Source organism: Cimex lectularius, unplaced genomic scaffold (assembly GCF_000648675.2).
Source record: "Cimex lectularius strain Harlan isolate CLEC.00 unplaced genomic scaffold, Clec_2.1 scaffold22, whole genome shotgun sequence".
Taxonomy (NCBI): Eukaryota; Metazoa; Arthropoda; class Insecta; order Hemiptera; family Cimicidae; genus Cimex; species Cimex lectularius.
This window is the reverse complement of record NW_019392657.1, coordinates 1,356,414-1,382,044: the sequence shown is the minus strand read 5'-3', so window position 1 is coordinate 1,382,044 and position 25,631 is coordinate 1,356,414. Positions and strand designations below refer to the sequence as shown.

Sequence of the window (25,631 nt, the reverse complement as noted above, 5' to 3'; positions counted from 1 at the left end):
AAACAAATTTACACTTTGTTTTCAATTTTTCAATGCAAAAAAAATTGAACAGTTCAAAAATATGCTTGAAAAAAATTACAGATATTATTTAAAACGATTTTTTTGGAGATCCTGAGATGCAGTCTGGTGACAAAGAAATGTTTTTTTTTACACCAGACTGCATTTCACAATCTCCAAATAACCATTAATTAACGGTCACTAAATACCACACATTATTTAAAATAATTAATTATAAAGGTGCCATTTTATGGCTCCATTCAGAGAATGAGCAGGAATGCCACCTGATCTGAGAATTGTGCTCAAGTATGGCAGTGAATCTTTATATCCCCTAATTTGATTTTTGAAGGACACTGGAAGATTTCTGTATGTATAGATTTTTTTTTATAGCAGGTAATCTTATTATCATATATATAAAAGGTTTGGTGAGAGATATATTCTGTGTTAACTGTGAGAATGTATTTATAAGCGTAAATGTGAGTGTAATACAAGAATCACCCGACATGTGAACAGCGAAAAATTAAGAAAGGGACAATTAAGGTTAAAACTGCTTGCTTTGGGGGCTAAAGACATTCTTGTCTATAGCCGCTTGGAGCTTAACTTGTCAGCGGTTTGGATAAGACCAGGGTTTGACCTCAGATCTCCAAAATATCAGATTCTGCACAAACATGTGCATGCAAATATAAATCAATCAATCAATAATTATAATGTAAGATTAATTTATCAATATAATATAACAGAAATGGTTAACTTATTTATTTCAAAGAAAAATTAGTTAACTATTTAATAAATTATTGTATAACTATTAATTGAAGGTATAATCTACAAACAAACATTAACCAGATTATAGAACTATTAATGGTTAATTAAGATTTAGGGGATTTAGATTTGTTTTATCACAGTAACATAAGTGATTTTTTTTTTCTATGAAAGTGAATGATTCCGTACACAATTTTGGGTAATCAAAGATGGTAAACATTCAACAACTCCTGAGGTGTCCTTTATTCCGAACAATAATGTATTATATTTTATCTCTGATTCGCCTAGCAAAAATGATTATTTATCAAGATTGCTTATCAAGGTCTGTAAAGAAGAGCAGAATTTTTTCTCCAACGTATTGCCCTTGATGTATACGCTAGATAATTATGTACAAAATGTCATAATCTATGTGGAAGTTCAAGTCAGATGGTATAAGAAAAGAATAACGGATAGTATTTAAAAAATTTATGTTGATGCATTTCCTTGTCAGAATATTGAAACTGAATTATACAACTTTTATTCCTACCAAATAATGAAAAGCGTAAAAATATTGAAATACACAGTAACTCAAGCAAGAAAAAATCCTATACGGCTTACTTCCTAAAATAATCCTATATCTCTCCATCAACTGGTCAAAGGTGAAAATGCTGACGCAACCAATAGACATTTTTCACAAAAACAAAATTAATTGATTATTATTGTTTCACTAACTAATTAAGCCTATAAATCAATTTTAATTGGATAATCAGAAATTTAAAAAAAAGATAATTTACGATTATTGTAAAAAATTTGGGGGGTCTTTTCTCTTAAACAAATAATACAAACTATTAAAGCTATTTTTGTTATTATTTTATTTTATGTTGAGTAATAAAATTCTATATTCCTAAACTTTAGCACTAGAAGTTGAACTCTGTGGAGAACCATGGCAGAATATTTATAAAAGTACTCCATCGGCTCTAATTTAGATTACTATAGGACAATGGAGGACCTAATCTACAGAGTAAGTATAGAGTACTTCACCAAGTAATCAGAATAAGTGCAATTTACATAGGTGTGAATGCATTTACTTTTACGACTGGATTATATAACATTTGAAGGCTGAGAAGATTGAGAATATAAGACATTTGAAAATGGCAAAATGGAGGGAAAATTAGAAAGGTTGTAAGTTGAAAAGGGGAGTTGGTGTCCGAGTGGATGGAAGTCACGATAGCTCAAGTGGTTAGAATAGCAGTTGTGGGTTCGAATCCTGCTCGAGACACTAGCTTTTTCATTTCAACCAAAACCTTACATAAAAATATTAATTAATTGAAAGAAGTAATTTGGTCAATCAGACCAACAAATATAATGGATGTATTATATAAGTTAGTTATTTTTAGGTTAGATTATAGTTTGAATGTATTAGGGGCTGAAATGACCTAACTGTCCAAAGCCTTCATTGGAGCTTGAATTGGTTGGGAAGCGACCATTTCCAGGGCTTCTGATTTAAGGGAGATCCTAGCGACAGCATAATGAAGTAGGGTCACGGATTTGGACTAAACTTTTTTTGGTGATTCTGCACTCCAAAATAATGGACACGTGCAACTTCTTGTGAATAGGCCTTGGTTTTGCCAAACATTTTCCGTTGTTTGATATTTTTATTTCACCGTTTTCCTTGCCCAAATCAACTATGTGAATATATCACTTTACAGCATTTTATGTAGATTGCAAGAAAAATATATTTAAAGCTATCAAAGTTTATCAATATCCAAAGCAATTCTAAAAACCAAATATTTTTCAAGTAAACTAGGTCATAAATTTTTCTCTGATAAACCTAATATGAAATTTCGTTTTAGCACATCTAGAGACCTCAAGAGACCCCTAAATATAATTTTTTGTTTGAATCTAAATTTATCGATTTTTTGACCCTTAAAACTTTGCTTACAGAATGTTTGTTAAATATACACACAAAAAACAGTATTTTGTTTATCTTTTTAAATCATACCAAATTTTTCTATATATTTGTTGCAATCTACATAAAAAATGCTGTAAAATGATATATTCACATAACTGATTTGACCAATATATAAATATTAAAAAATGGAAATTTTTATGCGAAAACAGGGTCTATTCACAAAAAAACGGTATCCGATATTTTGGAGTGCGGAATCACCAAAAAAAGTTTGGTCCAAATCCGTGACCCTCCAACGTGGTCGTCCCCTGGTAAGAGAGAATGCTGAATTGAACAAACTCACCAAACTGATAGGAATTTTTTTATAATCTAAAACACGTTTATATTAGTTCTTGGAGTTGTTAAAGAAAGAACAATCAAATATGTACTATTACTGCGTACAAAAAATCTTTTTTTATTTTTAATAATCACGAAGACGCCCCAACAATGAATATGGCAAATGACGAAAGGCGTCTGACGGACCAAACAAAGCGAGGATAGGCGGGCCAAAATGATCGCTAATTTAATAACCGCACAACAAATTATCAACAAAAAAGTTTGTAATTCAATTTGAGAAATAAAGTTTTGGCCAAAAATTCTTCGATGTTATGTTACCGAAGATGGGAGGGCCCAGTTAAAAAATACGAAGAAAAATCGTCTGGCCTTGGGGGTTACGCGGTTTGAGCAAAAAGACAACGAAATTAAGAAGCCGGGTTAAGGCCCTAATAACACGTTTTGAAAATTGAACAATTTATCAAGATTACCAGCTACAATGTTTCTCGTCTGATTTTTTTTGTTCCTTCAAAAAAGCAATTAATAACCGTCAAATCGGCAGGGCTTGGCAGAGATCGCGGGTTTCCACTAATTTTCTGTCTCGATTAAAAATTTCACTTTATTGCCATTTATTATTCATTGGAGCTGTGTTAATTAATAAAACGTGAAAGGGTTCAATCATCAACGAAATTTAACTAGAACATAAGTCAATAAGGACATTAAAATGATTTTTAACTCAATAATTTTCCTAATATAATTTATTTCAGTTTAGATCAAGCTATCTCCGTGCCATTATGGTTCAAATATTAATTCCTACTTAAAATTTCATTGGTACACATTTTCAAATCATAAAATGTAACTTTAAAAGAGATTGATGGCTAATTTAAATGAGGATGTTTGTTCCTTCGATTGGTCAATTAGTACAGAAGAAACAACCCTTGCGAATTTGATTTTTTTTAAATATGAAGTCTTCGTGTAAATTTACTTTGCCTATGTTTGAAAACAAAATGCCCTGTCAGACATTGGTCCAGGTAAACATAAAAGACCTGGAGCACATTCCAAAGGGCCAAACGTTGAAAAACAGGTAGAAAAGGCGAAAATTCTTTTCACCTTTAAGAGCCCATTTCGAAATTAGAAGGAAAAACAGTTCAAGGGGCTAGGGTACAAATTACAAAGACCCCAATGACGCCAAATACGATATTTTCATTAAATAATAATAATAAATAAAACAATTAAACCCATTATTTAAAGATCGTGGGATGCGGCCTGGTGTGATGTAGGCAACAGATATGTAGGTAAAATAGGTAAACCTATCATACCAGACCGCATCTCACGATTTTTTTTCCGAGGGTATTTCAACTACGAGGTTATAATTCTGAACTCTCTGGAGTGCCGATGTTTTTGAAAAAAAAGCCCATTTGTAAATATGTAGGTTGGAATGCAGGGCCGCTGGATTCGAATACGGGACCTTTACCTCTCACGATTTTTAAATAATCGGTAATTAACTGTCACTAAATATTAGACATTAAACCCATTATTTTACTACAAACTGCAACATTGACATATATCGTCAAGACAAATCATTAGATCCATAACACATTGACCGACTCGGATGAAAATCCGTATATAAACAATGAACTGTTATTACAAAAAGTCTACATTATAAAAATAAACTGTCTTTATCAAACAGGCTTAAATCGGAAACAATAGCAATAATCAAATTTCGCGCTAAGAGATATGGTTAATAAAAACAAAAAAAATCAAAACCCTAAAGAAAACTTCGAACCTCCAAAAACCTTAAAAATTGCAATCGACTGGGTTTTTTATCAAATTTCGCGCTAAGAGATATGGTTAATAAAAACAAAAAAAAATCAAAACCCTAAAGAAAACTTCGAACCTCCAAAAACCTTAAAAATTGCAATCGACTGGGTTTTTTTACACCCATTAAGTTAATTGGACGTGTCGCAAAGTGAAACTTACTCGATCAAAAAGCACGTTAACCCAAACTTATTACGAATAAGGTGATGCTCTTGCAAGTAATCGATGACTCTCGAGTAAAGTTTAAAGTTGTGAGATTTCCTCCTATGGTCTGCGTGGTGATGACCTATCATCTTCGTCTGCCTATCCTCCCTGATTTTTTTGTTAGTACAGACGCATTTCGGCATCTCGCCATCTTCAGTGTTTGGAATTTCTGGATGTCTGTGAAGGTTTCGCCACGAGGTTGTTGGGGCTGTGTTGTTTGATAGATTAAGTCGGGATTTTTATTGTTCTAGTCAGTCTTTTTGATCTTCGTCCGTATTAATTTGCGTAGTTTTACATGGTGTAAACGATGTTTGTAAGTTATTTTTCTAAATTTTCGACTATGTTCATTTTTTTGTACTTTTTGTACGTTGGTTTCACGCTTGTTTTGTCTATGGTTCGTGGTTCTTTTCTATTAGATGGGTCGACTAAACAATTTATATTCCTTTTATCTGCCTTTTATTTTTTATACTGTCTATCCGATGTATTTGACAATTTTCCTAAAGTTTTTGCAGTTTTTAGTGTGTTTTTTATGCCTAATTTGTTGATAAGTTAGTTTATACGTTTCTCTCCCCATGTGTGCGAATGTGGTCTAATTTAGTGTGTTTTTTGCGGTATAGTTTTGTTTCTGTTTACGTGTTTTTATATCATTTTTTTATTGTTTGTATTATGGCCGTTATCCTATGGTCTGTATTACATTTAATTCTTTTTTGTACTTTTCTTTGATCAGTGTGATTGATTTTAGTGTGTCTGTCGGTGTGGGTGGTTTGAATATGCTGATATGTCAGTTTTCTATATATGTCAAATTGTAGTTTTTCGTCTGTTTTTGTTTTATGTATCGACCACTTTTCCGCTCACAAATACTCTGGATCACGGTATATGGTCTTGATGCCAGCTTTCGACCTATATTAAGGTCCGGTCATCATCAGGGCAAAACAATCTTAAAATCTACCGAATGACATAATTAAGTTAATACTGTTACAGTCCTTGGCAATGTTGGGAGAATTTTGAAATCGTCTGTGAAAAAATTTATTATGTCCATCTTAGGACATATCTAACATTGTTTTGCCGTGATGATGACCTTAAAGTATATCGAAAAGCTTAGCAGTAACGATCGAATTTGATTTTTCTTCAATACCGTACCATGATTCACAGTACTCGTCTGTTTTTATGAATGTTAAGAGTAGGAAATTTATACTGTTGTGTATAAACTGTTCTGCTGTGAATTTTATGTTTTTATGTATACAGAGTTCAGGTTTGTTAGTATGTTGATGACGTGTAATCGTCTGTGTATCTGTATGTGATGATATGTTTTGCCATAATTTCGTAAACTATTTCTCTTCAAAATTTTGTAAAAATACTTCTACGAGTATGGCTGAAGTTGAAATACCCATTCCTAGTCTTTCAGTGTGTATATTGTTTTAAAGTTTAATTTAAAGTAGATAAGCGAATTGTTCGTATTCTCTGTTACAGACTTTCATACTATGCCCATCGTTTACTTTACTCTGTTGTTAAGTTGTTTTAAACCATAGCACACAACGGGATGATTTTTCATGAATTATTTTCGTCAAACCGAAATATGCAAATGGTATACAACACGATTTTGTACAATTTATGACATTTTCCGGTTTACTTAGTTGTAAGACTTTATATAGGGTGTTCGGCTACTCGTGTTACAAACTTTGCAAATAGATTTTACATTCAAAATGGAATCAAAATGTCTTAGTTAACTCTGTTCCGAATCTCAACAGTTTCGGAGTTATTCCCCTTTTTCTGATTTTTATAACAATTCACGACCTCGCTTCAAATAAACAATGGTAACTCCAAAACTAAAATGTTTTGAACAAATCGGTTGATACCATTGAAAACTACGTTAAATTTCCAATAAGATGTGATCAATACTAAACTTGTAAGCGTTGTGAAATAAGCGTTTTAGTAACCATAAAAATCTTCAAAGTTAAAAAACTTACTATGGTGATTCTGAAATTTCCAAAGTTAGAGACCAGCAAATTTCAGAAAACGTACTCCATTTAATAACCTTTTTAGTGAACTAATTGCTTTTTAATTACTTTTTCAAAGATGAAGAAACTGATGAAAGAAAGGAATAAACCGTGATTTATATCAGCGTATTCATTAGAAAAAGTAGCCGTAGTGTTAATAAAATATCATATTGATAACTAAAAACGCTTTGAATCTTACAACTCTTTTATTGGGGGAATAATTCTTTAATCAAAGCTGCGGTGGTGATGATAAATAAACACTTGCCCTATTTCGGTTTCGAACCCAAATTAAAAAAAACGTTTAATAAATTCGTTCAAAATTTTCCTAAGTTTTTTTTATAAATCTTTCCACCTTACCAATCCTCAACCACGATTTTTCCTTTTCCTTCATCTATGAATAAAGTAAGTAAAAAAAGCAATTACACCACTAAAAAGGGTATTAAATGAAGAAAGTTTTCTAAAATGTACTAGTCCCTAGGTTTGGAAATAGTAGTTAATAATCACAATAGTAAGTTTTTAAACTTTGAAAATGATAATTTTTTTTCTTAGTTCTGACTACTAAAACGCTTATTTCACCAATGTGTACAATATTATTGGTCACATCTTATTGGAAATTTAACGTAGTTTTCAATCAATTAATTAATCTTTTTATGTAAGGTTATGGTTGAAATGAAAAAGTTAGTGTCACGAGCGGGATTCGAACCCACGACCTTCGACTCAATACGCCGCTGCTCTGACCTCTTGAGTATCGTGACTTTTTCATTTCAACCAAAATCTTACATAAAAAGGATTAATTAATTGAAAGAAGTAATTTGGTCAATAGACCACTAAATATAATTAATGGATTTAGTAGTTTTCAATGGTATTAACGGATTTGTCCAAAACCTTTTAGTTGTGTAGTTAATATTGTTTATTTGAAGCGAGGTCTTGAAATTAAAAAAAAAAAAAAAACATCAGAAAAATGGGAATAACTCCGAAATTGTTGAGATTTGGGCCATAGTTAATTAGGACTTTTTGGTTCCATTTTGAATGTAGAATCTATTGGCAAAGTATGTAACATGTGTAGCCGAACACCCTGTATGACAATAAATAAAACTTGAAAAGCTTGACATAAAAGCTGACATAAAAGAAATGATAAATGGTGGAGTGACCGTATTGTTCGAACTTTTTAAAAAGATTGTTCCTACCACAGTAAGCTGTTTCCAACGATCCTGATTTCGAGCTTACAGCTCATCATCAGACTGTAGAACTCCTTCAACCTGATGATTAGCTGTAAGCTCGAAATTCGGATCGTTGGAAACAACTTACTGTGAGTAGAAACTATCTTTTTAAAAAAGATTAAAAGTTAATATATTATAGTTGATCATTTTAATCTGCCTTTCCTTACTGACCTGGCCTGGCTATCGCTGACAGGATAAGCTGGCCGGCATAATCTGCAACCGCTACACTACTAACCCATCACACTGAAGAACTAAATAAAAATGTTAGTTTATAAAAACCACTCTTTTGAATCATTCTGAACAGGTTGTAACAACATTACAAATACTCCAACGCCAAGTAAGATAAAACAAACAAACAAGCAAACAAAGTGTGACACTTGAACTAACAAGAGCTTAAAATATTTTGTTTCTATAAATAAAACCTTTTTATTTTAGCTGTCCAATAAAGTTCAACGCCAGTTCATCAAATTCGAGAAAGACTCACGTCAGCCTTTTGTACTATTGCACAAGCATAAAAAACAAGAAGACAATTCCAAATGTTCGTCTTTCCAATTGAAAAAGTGTTCAAAATTTTAGAATATCTTAAACTTAAATACGTTTGGTGTTTTTGAACAGTCTGACTAGAAATTTCTGCTTAAGTCCGTTAGACTACAGGCCTCTACATTTTCCACAGCTTGCTTAGGAGGTATCAACGGCTTCTCAGGCAATTCGACAATTTGAGAAGTACAGGCTCCATCCACTGGAATATGTATCGTTCAAATTAGGTAGGGTTAGAAGAAAGTACATTGGGCTCGTTAAACAGCAGGAGGAAGGAAAAGCGAAAAACGTCAATTTTCTTTTCAATCTTTCTCAAAAAGTTTAATTTAAACATCTAAAATATATTTTTAAATAAAATATTTTTTAATAAAAAAGATAAAATTGAAAGATTATGAAGGAAATCCAATAATGTAAAGCTGTAATGTTAGAAACAATGACTGCATATATGTAAAACATTGCATGACATGTTAGCAATTGTGAGATAAAAAAACGACAACTGGAATTCCATTCCTGCTGCGGTTAAAAGTTTTTCTTTTCTCCGTTCTGCACTGGAGCTGAATTGAAGGAAAAAAATGGTCGGATTGAATTGATGGTTGTATGAAGAAAGCTGCCATAGCAATCTTCTTTGGCAAGGAAAAAACAAATTGTATATTACATGAGAAAAAGTAGGATAAAAGAGGCAACTAGAAGAAGAAAAGCTACATGAAGAATCAAGAACGAGTTACATGATGAAGTGAACAGTAAAAGAAAGATTATTAGGAGATCGTGAGATGCTGTCTGGTGTGACGTAGGTTTAGAAAAACATTCTTTATCGAATAGTAAAAGAAAGATAACAGACAAAACGTTAATTTCAATGTTTCTCAATAAAGTGAGCAATATACAAAAGTAGCGTATAGTATAATACAACTCTAAAGAAACTGGAATAAAAATAAAATGAGATAGTGAGTTATTTAATCAAGATAAAGATGAACAGTGAGAAGGAATCTGCATGGAACAGCTACGAAATAAATCTAATTTTTTCAGCCAGATAGATAAACAAATTAAACAAACATCGAAAAAATTTAATTTGATTTAATTTAAAAAATGGTATTTTTTAAATTTTGACCTTTTTGTCTATATGCCTTTTCCAGATAAGAAAGAATTTTTTTTTTAAATGGCCTTATGGAGAAAATGACAATTTTCGTTTTTTTTTTACGGGGTGCTTTTAGACTTCGTTCTCTTTGTAGATACTACTTGTTTTGGCTGACTTAAAGCCATATCCTCACAACACCTTTCTACAATTCTGAGAGCACTTTATATTAGAAACAGTTTATTATTTAGGCCATCGGTATAGCATATGGTGATGATACATGCATATTTAGCTTTACAGCCAGGTCTTAAACCACCAGCAAAATCCAGATGTACTCAGTAATAACCTGGATGATCGCCTAGAACTCTGAAAACCTCTGGTGATACATCCTTGTGAACAATCATCTAGAACATTTGAGACCGACCACGTGGGTTGCTTGGTGTCGCTGTAGAGGAATGGTCGAGTCTGTTTTTCCTAGTTATTTTTAAAATTTCATCATGGAAGACACTTAATAGCTGCAGTTGTAACTTACTTTCTTACGTACTTTCTTAAATAAATGGTCCTTAAGAAAATTTGGGAAGATGTAGCAAAGGAAATTCACCATTTTCTCTGTTCTCTCAATAATCCGATGCACCCAGCATGAAAGGACCTGGCGCAAGAGTTCATATTTCAAAGATATACATACTTTCAGGCAAAAACAATTATCTAGCCAATTTGGTGAAAGACGTTTCAACAATGTGAACAATCAACACAATTAAGGCGACAGACTTTGATGCCACTAAAGCATCTAGGCACTAGGTACCAGGCGAGTCATCGGGTAACTAGGCGCTACGAGAGGCACTTGACCTTAGCCATAAGGCAACTACCGACTCATTAGTCAATCTGAAGCTGTTTAGGCTTGCATCAAGGCTCTGTCAGACTTTTGGAAAAACAACAAAATCACCTTTGTCTGGGCACAAGAGCACGATGGCAATTTAAGAAACAAGAACGTCGGTACACGGATAAATACTAATTAAAAGAAAGTAAGTTTACAACGATAGGCTATCAATTTCCTTTTGGTTTTATACCATGTAATGTACACAAAATGAATAGTCCATTTGTGTTTGACGATAAGTCGATGTAAATCCAGAATTGTGTGTCTCGAAAATAATGGGGAAAGTATGTAGAAACATCGATAAATGCTAGTTAAAATGTATACAATATGCCACCTCTGTACAAGGCGGTGGTCCTGGAGTATCACATGCAGCACTTAAGCCGTCAGGCTGCAGGTTGTGCAGAACTTAGCCTTAGGAAGTTATTCCGTTATCGGCCAACTTTGATTAAACTCTGTGTGGTGGTTAGTAACCGTTAATCAATAATTATTCAGAAATCGTGAGATGCGGTCTGGTGTGATGTAGGTTTCAGAAAAACATTTTCTTTATCGTGCCAACGTTTCGATCTTTATTGAGATCATCTTCAGGGCTCAAAGTGTTTGTCTTCTGTGTAATTGTGCCATTCTTGCGTGTCGTGTTGAGAGTGTCCGATAAAGAAAACGTTTTTCTAAAACCTACATCACACCAGACCGCAACTCACGATTTCTGAATAATTATTAAACTCTGTTTTGAGATATCATTGGGAATGTGGCCCTTCAATTCAATTCAACGCGTAACGGACAAAGATAGATGATGATTCATGATGAAAAAATCATCAGACAATATAAAGCAAGTGAAAAGTCCAAGTTCAACAAAGTTAATCAAGATTATTTTTTAAAAAAATGAGAAATAGAATATATCGACAGATCTCAGATTCGATGAAACTCTTGTATGATATATGTTAAGTCTCTATGAGTTGTCTCGAGTCGTTGATTAAGGCTTGTGACAAAGCTTAATTTGATCATCACCGATTGTTGTAGGACGACCAGAGCGCTTTGCGTCTTCAAAATTCTGTGAGCCATCACGGTACACATTCAAAATTTTCCCAGCAGTATGAGCTGCGGTTTTTCCTTTCCAAGAAAAAAAAACAACAACAACAAATAAATGAATGCAAAATGCACTATTATTCTACATTTTAAATAAGTAAAAGAACTAATAAAAATGCGAGATCTCGAAGGGACCATAACTAATCCATTTTCATTTGTGTGTAAACAGTAATGACTAAAGTAAACAGTGTTTCAAAACACAAGAAGGATAAAATAGAATTATTGAACAACGCTGCAATAAACAAATGTGTACAAAATGACAAATTGTGTGATCGGTTAACCATTTGTCTATTCAATGAGAAAATTGTCGATCCCGCAAATTTAACAGGGACAAACTAATCGTTATAAATTTTTGAATAAAATGGATTGCTGGAGAGATAAAAATTAATCGCTGTCAATATAAAGCAAGTGAAAAGTTCATGTTTAACGAAGTTAATTAAAATTCATAAAATGTTGCAAGAAGAATAAAAAGATCGAAAATATTCACGATTCGACGGTAGGTCGGTGTAAATCAAAAATCTTACGTCTCGAAAAGAATGGTAAAAATACATACAAACATCGATAAATGCTGCATGTAAAAAAAAGAATCAAAATAAGCTAATAAAAGATAAATAAAAAATTATATCATAGTATATGCATTTTAATTGTTGGCCAGAAAATAGTAAGCGAACAATTCAACAGGATGAAAGGAGCTCAGCACACATAAAAATAAAAAAATATACACCATCAATTATATAAATCATGTATTATGTAAAGTGTAAATTCGTAACATGTCACTTGAAGATTGACACGTAAGAATATGAAGAAATGCTCATTTAAACCCAGCAAGTGTACAATTTGGTATTCATTTCCTTTTATTTTATTATCATTTTTAGCATGTAAAGTATATAAAATTAAAAATAACCGTTAATTATTCCAACTAAAATTATTCTTTTTCTGTAAGTTGTTATGTTTTTAAATTTCTAGCATTGTATAAATTCACTTTTTTCACATCCTACATGTATTTGTATAATTTAAACTATGTTTATAAATCCCCGGCCCTGAAGATGATCTCAATAAAGATCGAAACTTCATTCACTAATTTCGTGGTCCGCTTGACCAATTAATACTTTACAATTAATTAAGTTTTTTGTTGAGATGAAAAAAAGTTAATGGCACGAGAGGGATTCGAACCCACGACCTTCGGCTAGATACGCCGCTGCTCTACCACCTGAGCTATCGTGACCTCGACCTTTTTTCATCTCAACAAAAAACCTTAATTAATTGAAAAGATCGAAACGTTGGCACGACAAAGAAAATGTTTTTCTAAAACCTTCGTCACACCAGACCGTATCTCACGATCTCCAAATAATTTTTATGTAAGGTTTCTGGTTGAGATGAAAAATTAGTGCCACGAGCAGGATTCGAACCCACGACCTTCGGCTTTCCATCTCAACCAAAAACCTTAGATCAAAAGAATAATTAATACAGTCAATTATGACCACTAAACAAATATTGATTAATTTTCCATTAATGCAGATGTAAATCCAGAATCGTACATCTCGAAAAGAATGAGAAAAGTACACAGAAGCATCGATGAATTCTAATTAAACGTAAATAAGGACGGTTAAAGCGTACAATGAAGTTATGTTTCATGAATGACAGGCAGTTACTAAGTATGAATTGTACATATACATAAGGATAAACTATTATATTAATAGCCGTAATCGCATGTCAATATGTATAAAGCGAGTGAAAAAGAAACGTTTTCATGTTAAGTTCGAACAATGTCAATCAAGATACATAGCGTTTCACAGTAGAATGAGAAGACACGTACCAAGTGTGTACAAATGATAATTAAAAGCAAATTTCCTTTTGTTTTTATAACATGTAATGTACAGAAAATGAAATCTATTCTGTTCATGTTCGACGTTAAACCGTGGGCGATAAAATGGTTAAGTGCTAATTAAGCAAATAAATAAGTGAAGCAAAGTATAAGTGAAGGACGAAGTATGTTTCACAATGAATGACTGGCATTTACAAATTATGCTTCATGCATACATAAGGATAAATTTTGTGATTGGTTGACCATTTGTCTGTATAATCCGAAAATGGCCGAGACCAACTGAAAATTTACATGGAGAAATGTAATGTAATTAAAAAATGTTATTCTGTTAATGTTCGGCGGTAAGTCGATATAAATCCAGAATAGTACGTCTAGAAAATAATGAGAAAAGTACGCAGAACCAACGACGAATGCTAATTAAAGAGCAAATAAATTCAGTTCAAGTATACAATGAGTAATTTTTTATAATGGCAGACTGGTATATTGCTGCATGTATACGAAAGGCTGAACTGTATGATGAATGGATGACCATTTGTCTACATGTACATTCTGAATGTGTTTCAGTATTGGCTAGTCAATTATAAATGCTGTATGCATACATAAGAACGAATTGTATAATTGATGGCCATTTGGAAAATGGTCGAGACCAACCAAAAATTTAAAGGGACAAATTGTTCTTGTTCGACGTTAAGTACGCAAAACCAACGACCAAGATAATTAAAAGGAAAAAATTATAGTTTAAGTGTAAAATGAGTTTTTTTTATAATGGCTGATTGGTCATTTACAACGAATGATGCATGTACTGCATGTAGATAAAATGCCAAACTATGATTGGCTGACTGACCATTTTATATTCAGAATATGTTTCAGGATTGACTAGTCAATTATAAATGCTGTATGTAAGCATAAAGAAAAATGGTCGAGACCAACTACAAATTTGAAGGGGCAAATTGTTCTCGTTCGACGTTAAGTCGACGTGAAGTTTGTAAGTGTACCACGAAGCATCTATTACAATAACTGACCATTAAAAACTATAAATGCTGCATACATAGGGACAAATTATACGATCGGTTAACCATTTGTCTGTTAAATGAGAAAATTGTCGAACCCACAAACTTAAAGTGACAAAGTGTTATAAATTGTTGAATAAAACTGATTGCTGGAGAGGTTCTATAATGTGTCGCAAGTGAAAAATGTTCATGTTCAACAATGTTTCTAGAATCAGAAGACACGTAGAAACTAATTTAATTATACAGTATAAACAATGCATGTTTTAACCTTAAGTTTCAATTTCTATTGGCATTGCTGATGATTTTTTTAAAGTTTGAAATACAAAAGTGTTTAAGAGACTGGAAAAGTGAAGATTTGAGGGGTTAAAAAAGTTGAAAAACCGGATTGTTATTAATTAAAAAAAAAAAAAATTAGACTGAATGGTTTTTACAAGGTCTGCTCACCATGTTTCCAAATTGGAGAACTTTTTCGTGACAACCTTCCCCAGGTCGATGCCAAGCCTGTCGACGATCCTCTGGGCCAGCTCCGGGTGGCTCGTCCCGCTGAAAACCTTTATGTTCGGCATCCTGCTCTTGATGAATGGGAGATTCGACTTTTCCAATTTCGACCTCAACAGACTCTTGGCACGTACTGACTCTGATAAGACGGGCATCACTGAAAACCCACACAGAATCCCATCCTCCTTCCGGCCGGGACGATACCCGTTGTCCGATTCGCAACGGGAAGCGCTACGATCAACCCACCGGACCTCTGCCCGTATCGATCCGTCCCAAAAACTGACCAATCGATACCGACGTACTCACATTTATATTTTTAATCATTAAAACTATTTAAATTAATAATTAAATCGAAAAAGGTAAATTTATTTAAATTAATTACTCACCCTGTCCCCTTAAATGTTTATTATTTATTTTGATAACAATGACACATCGATCATAATAGAAGAATTTTTACTTCATCACCAAAAAACCTTTTAAAAAAATTTCATCACCCAAAACGGGTTTAGAAACATAAAACTTATTATTATATATTAAAACTTTTAAATTTATTAAATATTTAAAGAAAAACATGTCTCGATGAAACAATCGATTATGTTAATATATCGATAATCTAGTGCGAATTTACCCAGGTTCTGTCGATAATCGATCTATCGCGTCTTATCACTAAACCTCATGCAAAAACCAAATTGGCCCCATTTTGTTACTATTTTACTTTTTTCCGACCCTTTTTCTTCGAGACGCGATCCGATTTTCCCGTGTGAAAATCTTGGCAAAAAATCAGCTGAAAAAAATTCCCTGAGAAAAATAAAACCTGAGGGGGCCGCGTTACTGCTGTTTTTTTTTCTTTTCCGTTAATAATTTATTTTTGAAAACATTATTCGTTTTTAAATGAAATAGGAACACATTTTTTTCGTTCGAATTCTAAGTCGAGTCTGATCAAAAAAACAGGGGTTTTTAATATCTTCTTATTTACAAAAAAAAAACAGGACCCGAGTTGAAAATTTTGAGGGAAGTGTGTTATCATAAAGGTCTTGGATAAAAAGGTTAACCTCCGCGTAGCGTAACGTCTCTTCTCTCAGTCCATAGGGGAAAAAGGAAAAATATTCAAAACAAAGAAAAATTGACATAAAGACATAAAAGAACCACCCGAAAAAAAATTTCAAAAAAAAAACATGAGTGCCTTCGCCAGTAAGCAGTAAAGGGGTCCAGGGTCCCGATTAGAAAAGTATAAACCAAGTGGGAAGCGTTTGAGAAATGGCCAACATAGCTGCCCAAAGGATCAAAAGGGAATTCAAAGAGGTGATTCGAAGCGAAGAGGTGAGTTTTTTTACAAAATTTTACCATAAAACAAAAAAATCTACCCTTTTTTTATTCGCCTAAAAAAAAAGAAGTTTAACTTACCCAGGGGGTCAGTCATTGCTTCGGGCTCTTTTCCATCATTACTTTTATAATCTCTTATTTTCGCAATATCTCCCCATTTTTTTCCATCCGTTGGGTTTTATCTATCGTTACGACGGAACTGAACTGCGTCAATTTTTCGATTTTATCTGAGAATCGTAGAGAAAAAGGTCAATCCATTTTTCTCTCCTTGATCGCAACGAAAAAAAAAATAAAGGGTGATAAAATCCGCGTTACCTTTGAAAAGAAATATCTTATCTGTTTCACTTCCATGAACCCTAGATTTATCAAATACTGAAATTTTCAGACTAGAATAAATATCTTGCCGAATTTTTTTGCCAATTCATCATGTGCATGTAGAACAAAAATGTACCACAAACTCACGTTAAATTTGCCCCTAACACAGCATACCTCTTATCAATTCTAATCTAATTTTTTGTTCATTGCAGTCGTTCATTCCTTCGTATCATGATGAAATTTTATGTTATAATATGGTTTTATTTCTGATGATTATTATTTCCGTATTATTTGGAGATCATGAGATGCAGTCTGGTGTGACATAGGTTTTAGAAAAATATTTTCTTTATCGTGCCAACATTTCGATCTTTATTGAGATCATCTTCAGGGTCTGGGATTTATAAACATTGTTTAAATTATACAAATACAAGTAGGATGAAAAAAGTGAATTTCTAGCATTGTATAAATGTTTATAAATCCCAGGTCCTGAAGATGATCTCAATATACATCAAAACATTGGCACAATAAAGAAAATGTTTTTCTAAAACCTATATCATACCAGACCACATCTCACGATCTCCAAATAATCGTTAACTAAACTAAATCGACTACGGTCAATAAACACCACACATTATTTCCATAATTTGATCCTTATGTTGGTCTGTCTGTTCTCATTGGGTCAGTTGGTCAGGCATTTCAGACTGAAGATGATGGCAAACTCAGTGAGAACCAGAAAAGATGGTAATAATCAAATTACAGATTCATCACTCTGCAGATCCAAGTAGGAAATCTCACGATTATTATTTCATCATATTTCAAGTGAAAGACCCAGTTTCCCTCAGCCTCTGATGAAATCGTTGGAAGGTGCGATCTGCTGGAACATCTCGATGCGAAAAAACAAGCTTGCTATTCTCTCTTTGCAGCAGTTGCATTACTATTGCAGTAATCGTAAATGAAATGCTATCAACAAGATGTTCATTAGGAAACAAAAATATAATTTAAATCACCAACCTGAGAACGTTGTCAGCTGATAACGTAAAGCAAACTGATTGAATCGAACAATAAAGAACTGCCACGAAACTCAAGAGCCAGACAGATTTCCTGGAAAAATGTGTCCCCCCTTCATTGACACCAGTTTTTTTCAACAAAATGCAAAATTTTTGGGCCTTCCAAAAGCGCATTACAATAAGGTGGATATACTGCTGGAAGCTAATTGAATGGGGAACTTTTGAGGGAATTTGCAAAAGCTCCAAGAGCTTGTAGTTAATAACAGTTACTAATCCAACATTTTCAAAAAATTCCAAATTTCAACAGTTTTGTTTTTTCTGAATTTTTAATGCAGAATTTTTTCATCAATTCTGCAATGTAAATAAGTTTTCTTACAGTAAATAACGTTCTTTCAGGTGGCACAAACCAGATTTTTCTAATCAGTAATTTTGAAGTTTATAAGCAATTTAGTAGTATTTAGGACCTAAGTTGAAAAATTGCTTAAAAAATTGTTGGCGGGGGGGACCCCGAAATTACTTTTTTACCGATGAGGTTTGGTCAGGGATTTATAGGAAGTTTTTTGTTGCATATGGTGAGTAGAAACACCTGAAATTTAAGACAAGTATCACCAGTCACTCTGTATTGTGATAATGACAAAAAACAGAGTACATCGTCATGTTAGCTGGTTTATGTTGTTTTTCTTTCATTAATGTAATTATTTCATTCAATTCATTAGATGTAAAGTATTAAGATTAGGATAAGGCTGAAGATGCTTACAAGGTAAGTGAAAGGCTTCCCGAATAAATTAATAAACAGTTTGAGCTAAAGGCTTTATTGACAGTCTACCTTTGATGATTATTACTTCAACTACAACATGAAATGTAGTTCGGTTTCTGATTATTTTGGTCTGCCAATCCTTGCTATTCGGTTAGGGAAAAAATCAGAGAACTGGGTGACAATAATTTTCATTCTTCCTATCCTTGCGGTTAATTAGAAACAAACTGATCGACGAACGTGTGAAGAAGATGAAACCCGTCTCGAAAGACCAAAACAGTAAGAAATTGCAGGCTAAAAGGTTGGAGTTGATCAGACAATGTCCATCAACCCACAGGTTTGCATTGAAAATTGCCTACTCACACACTCGCTATTATCAATTCAAATAACATACTTATCATAAAATCCCATGGTTATTATTATAATTACAGCATGAAGTGTAATTCGATTTCTGATTATTTTGGTCTGCCAATCTTTGCTGTTCAGTAGGTCTAATTGATGGCTGAAGTTGTTCACCTCATAAGCTTAAACCCATCTTGACAGACTAAAACAGTACGAAAAGGTAGACCAAAGTACATGTTCATCGACCCACACATTTGCATTGAAAAGTGCCTACTCAAAATCACATTATTATTAATACAATCAAACATGATGAGGAGAAGAAAAAAAATTCAGTCCCTTTAATACCGAGTATTTCCACCTCCAGCACGAATTTCATCTGTTAAACGCCTATGCATTCCGTGGAAAAGATTTCTGATAAAATTCTGAGAAATTCTTTCTCATTTAACAAGAACGGTCATTTCCAACTCTTCTAGGGTGTTAGGACCTGGGTTTCACCATCGTACGTCGCTAGGTTGGTCCCAAATGTGTTCGAATCTGGACTTTGAGCTGGCTACACTAAGCACTCAATTCCTACCTCACTCAGGTAGTCATCCATAATATGTGGTCTTGGAGCCTGGCATTATCCTGCATTAGCAAGAATCTCTTACCAATGTTGGGGGGGGGGATGGCACTACATGTTCTTTGAATATGTCTTGTAAGTACCTCTGTAAAATTAGAGATTTTTCTCGTATAACAACCGATTCGGTGTGGGTGTCTAAGGAAATGCACAGACATAAATGATCCACCATGGAATGCCACCTGAAGAATCAGACAGCATGTGGTTTACCTTTCTCTCTGGTGCTCCATATGAAATTATGCCCATCTGAAGGTTTGAGGTCAACTCTCACCTCATCAGTAAAGAGAACTCATCACCAATCTTCCAATGTCCAATCACATGTTTATGTGTGAATTGAAGCACGGCCATATTCCGAGCTGTTGTAAGAAGCAATGCAGGGTGCCGAGCCTAATTTAATCAACATTTAACAAGACCTTAATTGCTTTTGAATAATCACCTAAATAGATTTTCAGTTCAAATCCGAGGAGTAGAGCTATATGGAATTAGGGATCTGCCCTCCAGATAGCAATTAACTATCATGTACGAAGTGCTATATCATGATTGACTTTTTTTCTATACACCATTTATATTTTTGTTTTTACTGTATATAGTTTTTTATTAGTGAATATAGTTAATCAAGTAACTTTATTTTTCTGTCATTCCAAATAGCCAAATTAATTTCTCTTATATTTTTTTTCTTTGTTCTCGATTATCTCTTCTAATGAAGTTTATATCGATAAGATATATTTAAATTAGATTTAATTTCTAACCTACGTTAATAAAAAAAAATTAAAATAATTATGTAAATCTTTCATATTGAGACTGCTTCCTTGTTTGTAATGAAGATAGATTAAAAATCCTCAACTCTCAATTTATCTCCCATATGTTATTTATTCCCAGCTGGTTAAAGAGAACACAAAAATACAAGGCAAGTCTTTTATCTTTTTGACAGCATCTCTCATTTAGAATCTTATCTCACAATACATTTATTTAGTTGCTCAAGATAACTAGTTGTTTGTCTTTCTTGGTTGTTTTCAATCAAGGATATTATTAATTAATTGAAATCTAGAAAAATTTTAACGCATAGTTATTTTTTTAAACATCCATATTTGGCATAATCGACCCAGGATACAAACATTTTTAAATTAACGTGTACTAGTCTTGCCCTCAGGCCAATTAAATGTGCTTCTATTATTAGGTTTTTTTTTTTTTTCTTTTCATCTTGGAGCCCTTGCCAAATTGATAGCAAGAGTTCAAAGCCCTGATTATAATGAGAATTTTTCTGCCACAGCTTGATAATTGAATCATAAAGTATGCTGAAAAATCCTGTTTTTTATTAGCATTTTAAATTGCATGAGTCAACATTATAATGATACATTTTACTTGCAACTAATTTGTTTATTTAAAAATCAGTTATGGTGCCAATAGCCAAATATGTTTAGATGCTCCATTTGGAAATTGCAGGTACAAAGTCAATTTTATTTGTATAAATTTATACAAGGAGGTTTAATTTTCCCACTTTTTCCAATTATTCATCTCAATGTTTTGTTTGGGGGGGGGTCTGTGTTCATTTTAACTTGGCCAGATGATGACAACTTTGCACGAAAGTTCACTTTTTGTTTAAATTAAAGTAAAATATATACATTAAATTCACTATTTTTCATGGTCCGCTTGACTAATTAATATCAGTCAATTAATTAAGGTTTTAAGTTAAGATAAAAAAGTCAGTGTCACGAGCGGGATTCGAACCCACGACCTTCGGCTTCAAGTGGTAGAGTAGCGGCGTATCAAGCCGAAGGTCGTGGGTTCAAATCCCGCTCGTGACACTGACTTTTTTTATCTTAAAACCTTAATTAATTGAAGTAAAATATATAGTTGTCTTCTTTTTGTTTTTGTTCTTAGGCAATTTATTTTGAAGTTGTGTAAATTAATCAATTGTATTTATTTTTCCTGGGGTGTTTTAGCACCCTGTGATATATTTACACAGTTTTATTGTTTAAAATACTATTTTATTACATTATTTTACATTGATGAATGATTTAAAATAGTCTTGCAGATAATAAAACTGCAATGTGACACAGTATGACAATTAATGCAAATATATTATTTATAAATAACCAATTGTAATTGTTTTGTTTGTTAAAAATTGTTTAACATGGTAACCTTTTAGTGTAAAGAAAAGTGTATTATTATTGTTATTTTTTTACTTTGACTTCAATAATTTATTTTTTAATCTATTTCTAGGTAGCAAAATGCGCTATAAAAGTGGAACTGGTGGGAGATTCGTACACAGAGCTTCGAGGCGAGATCGGAGGTCCACCCGACACTCCTTACGAAGGCGGTAGATTTGTGTTAGAAATTAAAATTCCTGAAACGTACCCTTTTAACCCACCTAAGGTATGAGCACAATGATTCAGAATATCTGAGTTCGTGTCAAAATTACTTTACATATGTTTCAAAGGTGCGTTTTGTTACGAAAATATGGCATCCCAACATTTCCTCCGTGACGGGCGCTATTTGTTTAGACATATTAAAAGACCAATGGTAATTGTTGATTTATTTGACCTTTTTGTTAAACTATTTTGAACAGTTTTTCGTTAAAATTTCTTACGTTCAAGGGCGGCTGCAATGACATTACGCACCGTTTTGCTCTCTCTGCAGGCGTTGATGGCATCTCCCGAGCCAGACGATCCTCAGGATGCGGTAGTCGCAAAGCAGTACAAAGAAAACCAGGATATGTTCAGGGTCACAGCTAGGTACTGGACTTCATTATACGCTGGAGGTATGTGAACTTATTGTAAAAAGTTAAAAAAATCCTTACGCATAAAAGTTCTAATCAGAAATTATTATTAAATGCTCAAAATTTATTTCTTCCAATATAATACATTATTTTTTTACATATCTTCACCTAGAATCTTTAAATTTCTAATTATTTTTATTAGTTAACTTTTTCCTTCTTCCTTAAATGCGGGATCAAAATTTGAGACCTTCATCCATCTAAGGGATTATTATTTTTTATTATTATTATTATTTTTTATTTATTTACTTATTTTTTTTAGTAAAACTTGATAGGTTGCATTTAGAGTATTATATTTAGATTCTCATTTATAGCAAATCATGCTTTATGACTCATAAGTGCATTTTTGTAAGATGTTAGACTGTGGCTCCACACTAGAGTCAACCGTACACAGAGAATCTGAGTATGCAAACCCGCAACTCAATGCACTTAGTCCAGTTTCCCTTGGTGTGATTCAACTTGGTGTGACTGTTAGTCACAAATTATTTGGAATTTTCATATTCTAAACCATTTCAAAAACTTATTTTGACGACTTTTTTTTCACCACTGTGTGAAGAATATTTCCATGCTGAACAAAAATTGTTTTAGATAAGAACAATTTTCTCTAATATTTTCAGTTCTATTTTAAGGCCACAAAATGATTTTTTTTATTATTAAAAAAAACAAACAGCGTATTTACAATAGTAAAATGATATTTCCAATTTTTTCACTCATTTGAATTTTTTAAAATTAAAAAATTTTTACAAAAGAATATAAATAAAATGAAAATTAAAAAAAAAATTAAAACAACGGAACTATTTACAATTAAAAAAATAATAAATATTAACATTTTTTTTATTACCTGAATGATTTAAAAATTTTGTTCTTGTGAAATTAAACAAAAAAAAAACATGTTGGAATGCATATCCCTGTAGTAGTAACTTTACGTGTTTCTGGAAAAAATATTATGATTATTACACAATCTAGGAAAATAAAAATATAAATTATAATTTCAAAAAACTGAGAGCAGTTGATGAATTTTTAAAAATATATTTACCTGGATCATCCATTACGTGAAAATAGAGGTAAAATTTAATTCACTTATTTAACTGCTGCTATAATTAAGTACCTTGTCAAAGGTGATTTCCAACAAAACTGGACGCAAAATAGGTAAGTCAACAAAAATCTTTCATGTAGAAGTTGTTCAAAACAACTTGTAATTTTTTTCTATTTACTAAAGCATTAAAAACTATCAGTTTTATGTAAAGACAAACCTTATTTTTAATTTAGAACATATTCTTATTTAGAAGAAAGTTGTTAGCATTTGAAGTGCTATCTAGCTAGCGGTTTAAGGTTAAAGACTTGGGAATGATGCTCTCACTAAGTCTTTTCTGAACTGTTCCAGCCTTACAGAAGCATAATACGAATTAAAATGAAAAAACAAACTTTGATGTCTCAGAGAGAGGGGCTTGACTCCATGGTGGAGTTACCCACATTGAATATGTTAAAATTTGTCTGTGTTGTCTCATGGGATTACGTTACAATAGCCTAATTGGTATTGCACCGGGGTATAAAGCTGAATTAAAAGGTAAAGGCTCATCAGGTAGCAGGAACTCATGGATATAAGTAAGTTTTGTCAAGACACTGCCTGTTTCAATTGCTGTCAATTTTCTGTGCATGAGCCTATACAGGCACCACTTAAACTTGATTTATTGTAAAGCTCAGTCATTATCCTTGACATCTGGATCAAGCTCAAAGTCAAAGTCTAAAAATCCTTAGTACCTTTAGGATGGTCTTATAAAGTTCAAAAGCATGTAAGCACAGTTCCCCCCCCCATCAAACCTTGACCAAAAACTAGATCCCAAGTCACCCATGATCAATCAACATTGGCTACATAATTAATTAAGGTTTTTAGTTGAGATAAAAAGTCAATGGCACGAGCAGGATTCGAATCCACGATCTTCGGCTAGCTGCTCTACCACTTGAGTTATTGTGACCTCGATCCTCTCGGACACTAACTTCCCATCTCAACCCCACCCTTTGAATTTTCCCTCCTTTTTGCCATTTTTCAATTGGTCAAGCGGACCACGAAATTAGTGAATTTTGGCTACATAATTTACCCAGTATCCAACCTAGCCTTCTACTCTGACCCTGAGGATGGCTTGAACCTTGTAAAGGTAGAAAGCTTGGCAAGTAGTTGCAGTTTTGTTTTTCATCAAACCCTGACCAGAAACTGTGAAATCACATGTTTAAGAATGTTTTTAGATTTTTAAAAAAAGTTCATGTTTTGGCATCCTGTGACATGTACCAATAAAATCCAAGCCAATAAAACATGTACATATTTGAAAATTGCACAGTTTATAGTGGAAGGCATATAAGTAAGAAAAATTAAACAATCCATTCTAGATTTTTTCTAAAAGTCTGATATATAATGTCCTGCATGGACAAGGTGACAGACGGTTTCTCATAGAAGATGATACAACGCCAAAATGTGTTTGTGTAAATCAATTAACCCGCAAGTATAGATGGACCCAATAAGTAACCCAGAGCTAGTTCAACAAAAGTTCACAAACTCTCAGACCAAGCCCAACAACTTCAAAAGTAATTCCAGTCAAACTGCCTGTAGCGTGTTGGTCACATCACCTTATAATTTATTTTTTTATTTTATTATTATTTTTTAAAATATAATTATATAAAATTCTAAGGGCAATGCTGGGATTTGAACCAACAAATGTTAACATAATAGTAGGCGCTATGGCTCAGATATCGAATTGTGCAAAGAAATAAAAAAATTTGTGTATGTGGACTTTTGTAACAATTTAGTTGATAACGATTTTTTTTCTTATGTATAGGGCCTCCAGCAGATGAGGAATGTACGAAAAAGATGCAGAGGCTGAAAGACATGGGCGTAGAGTCGTCAAAGGCCGTGACAGCACTCTCTTCGTATGACTGGGACCTGGAACGTGCTACCGAGCTCCTCTTCAGCTAGGGACTGGTTCAATTGTTATCCCTACTTACACACGTGTACTTCTTTTTTATTTTGTAAAGAAGCGACTTTCTACCTCCAAAATTGAAAATTGTTCGTAAGACGATCCAACGGACATATCCACACTTAGAAACTTGTCTTTTCAAATATATATATTATATATATTTTTTTATGCTCACATTTTCAAAGTGGAATAGTATTTTCATGATCTTTTTTTGTTTTAAATTTTTCTTTTTTTTAATATATAATTGCATTTAGTTACACTGCCACTTCATTAAACAAGCAAATATGCATTATCATGTCATTGCATTTATCCAAAATATTTAGCTAAAACTAATTTCCATACACACAAGTCACACCTCAGGAATACTTGCTTGGATGAAAACAGCAGATATATTTCACAATATTCTCAAAGAATATCGTTAATAAATTTTTCATATAA

The 25,631-nt window shown here is 32.9% G+C and overlaps 2 protein-coding genes across 4 annotated transcripts in view; one reads left to right on the top strand and one right to left on the bottom strand.

Annotated features, from left to right (window-relative positions):
* Nucleotides 1-16,625, bottom strand: part of LOC106673928 (ribose-phosphate pyrophosphokinase 1) — a 23,864-nt gene extending 7,239 nt beyond the window's left edge. For both annotated transcript variants that reach the window (XM_014406323.2, XM_014406330.2), the window contains exons 1-2: nt 16,496-16,625; nt 15,038-15,248 (exon numbers count right to left, since the gene is read on the bottom strand). In XM_014406323.2, coding sequence (XP_014261809.1) covers nt 15,038-15,248; nt 16,496-16,511 — 227 coding nt within the window. In that variant the 5' untranslated portion in view covers nt 16,512-16,625. The remainder of the gene's footprint in view (nt 1-15,037; nt 15,249-16,495) is intronic.
* Nucleotides 15,479-25,631, top strand: LOC106673951 (ubiquitin-conjugating enzyme E2-22 kDa). Of its 2 annotated transcripts, none has more exons than XM_014406355.2 (5): nt 15,479-16,411; nt 21,672-21,824; nt 21,889-21,971; nt 22,046-22,209; nt 25,056-25,631. In XM_014406355.2, exons 1-5 carry the CDS (start codon nt 16,349-16,351, stop codon nt 25,190-25,192), a joined length of 600 nt encoding a protein of 199 aa, XP_014261841.1. In that variant the 5' UTR covers nt 15,479-16,348; the 3' UTR covers nt 25,193-25,631. The 2 variants fall into 2 exon arrangements, with proteins under 2 accessions (XP_014261841.1, XP_014261850.1); XM_014406364.2 differs by lacking the exon at nt 15,479-16,411 and adding an exon at nt 20,296-20,355.

Bases quoted from the DNA above. Each gene is read 5' to 3' on its own strand.
- LOC106673951 (XM_014406355.2), top strand. From the start codon at position 16,349: ATGGCCAACATAGCTGCCCAAAGGATCAAAAGGGAATTCAAAGAGGTG. The intron at 21,825-21,888 runs GTATGAGCACAA...TATGTTTCAAAG, and splicing joins ACCCTTTTAACCCACCTAAG to GTGCGTTTTGTTACGAAAAT. The intron at 22,210-25,055 runs GTATGTGAACTT...TCTTATGTATAG, and splicing joins GACTTCATTATACGCTGGAG to GGCCTCCAGCAGATGAGGAA.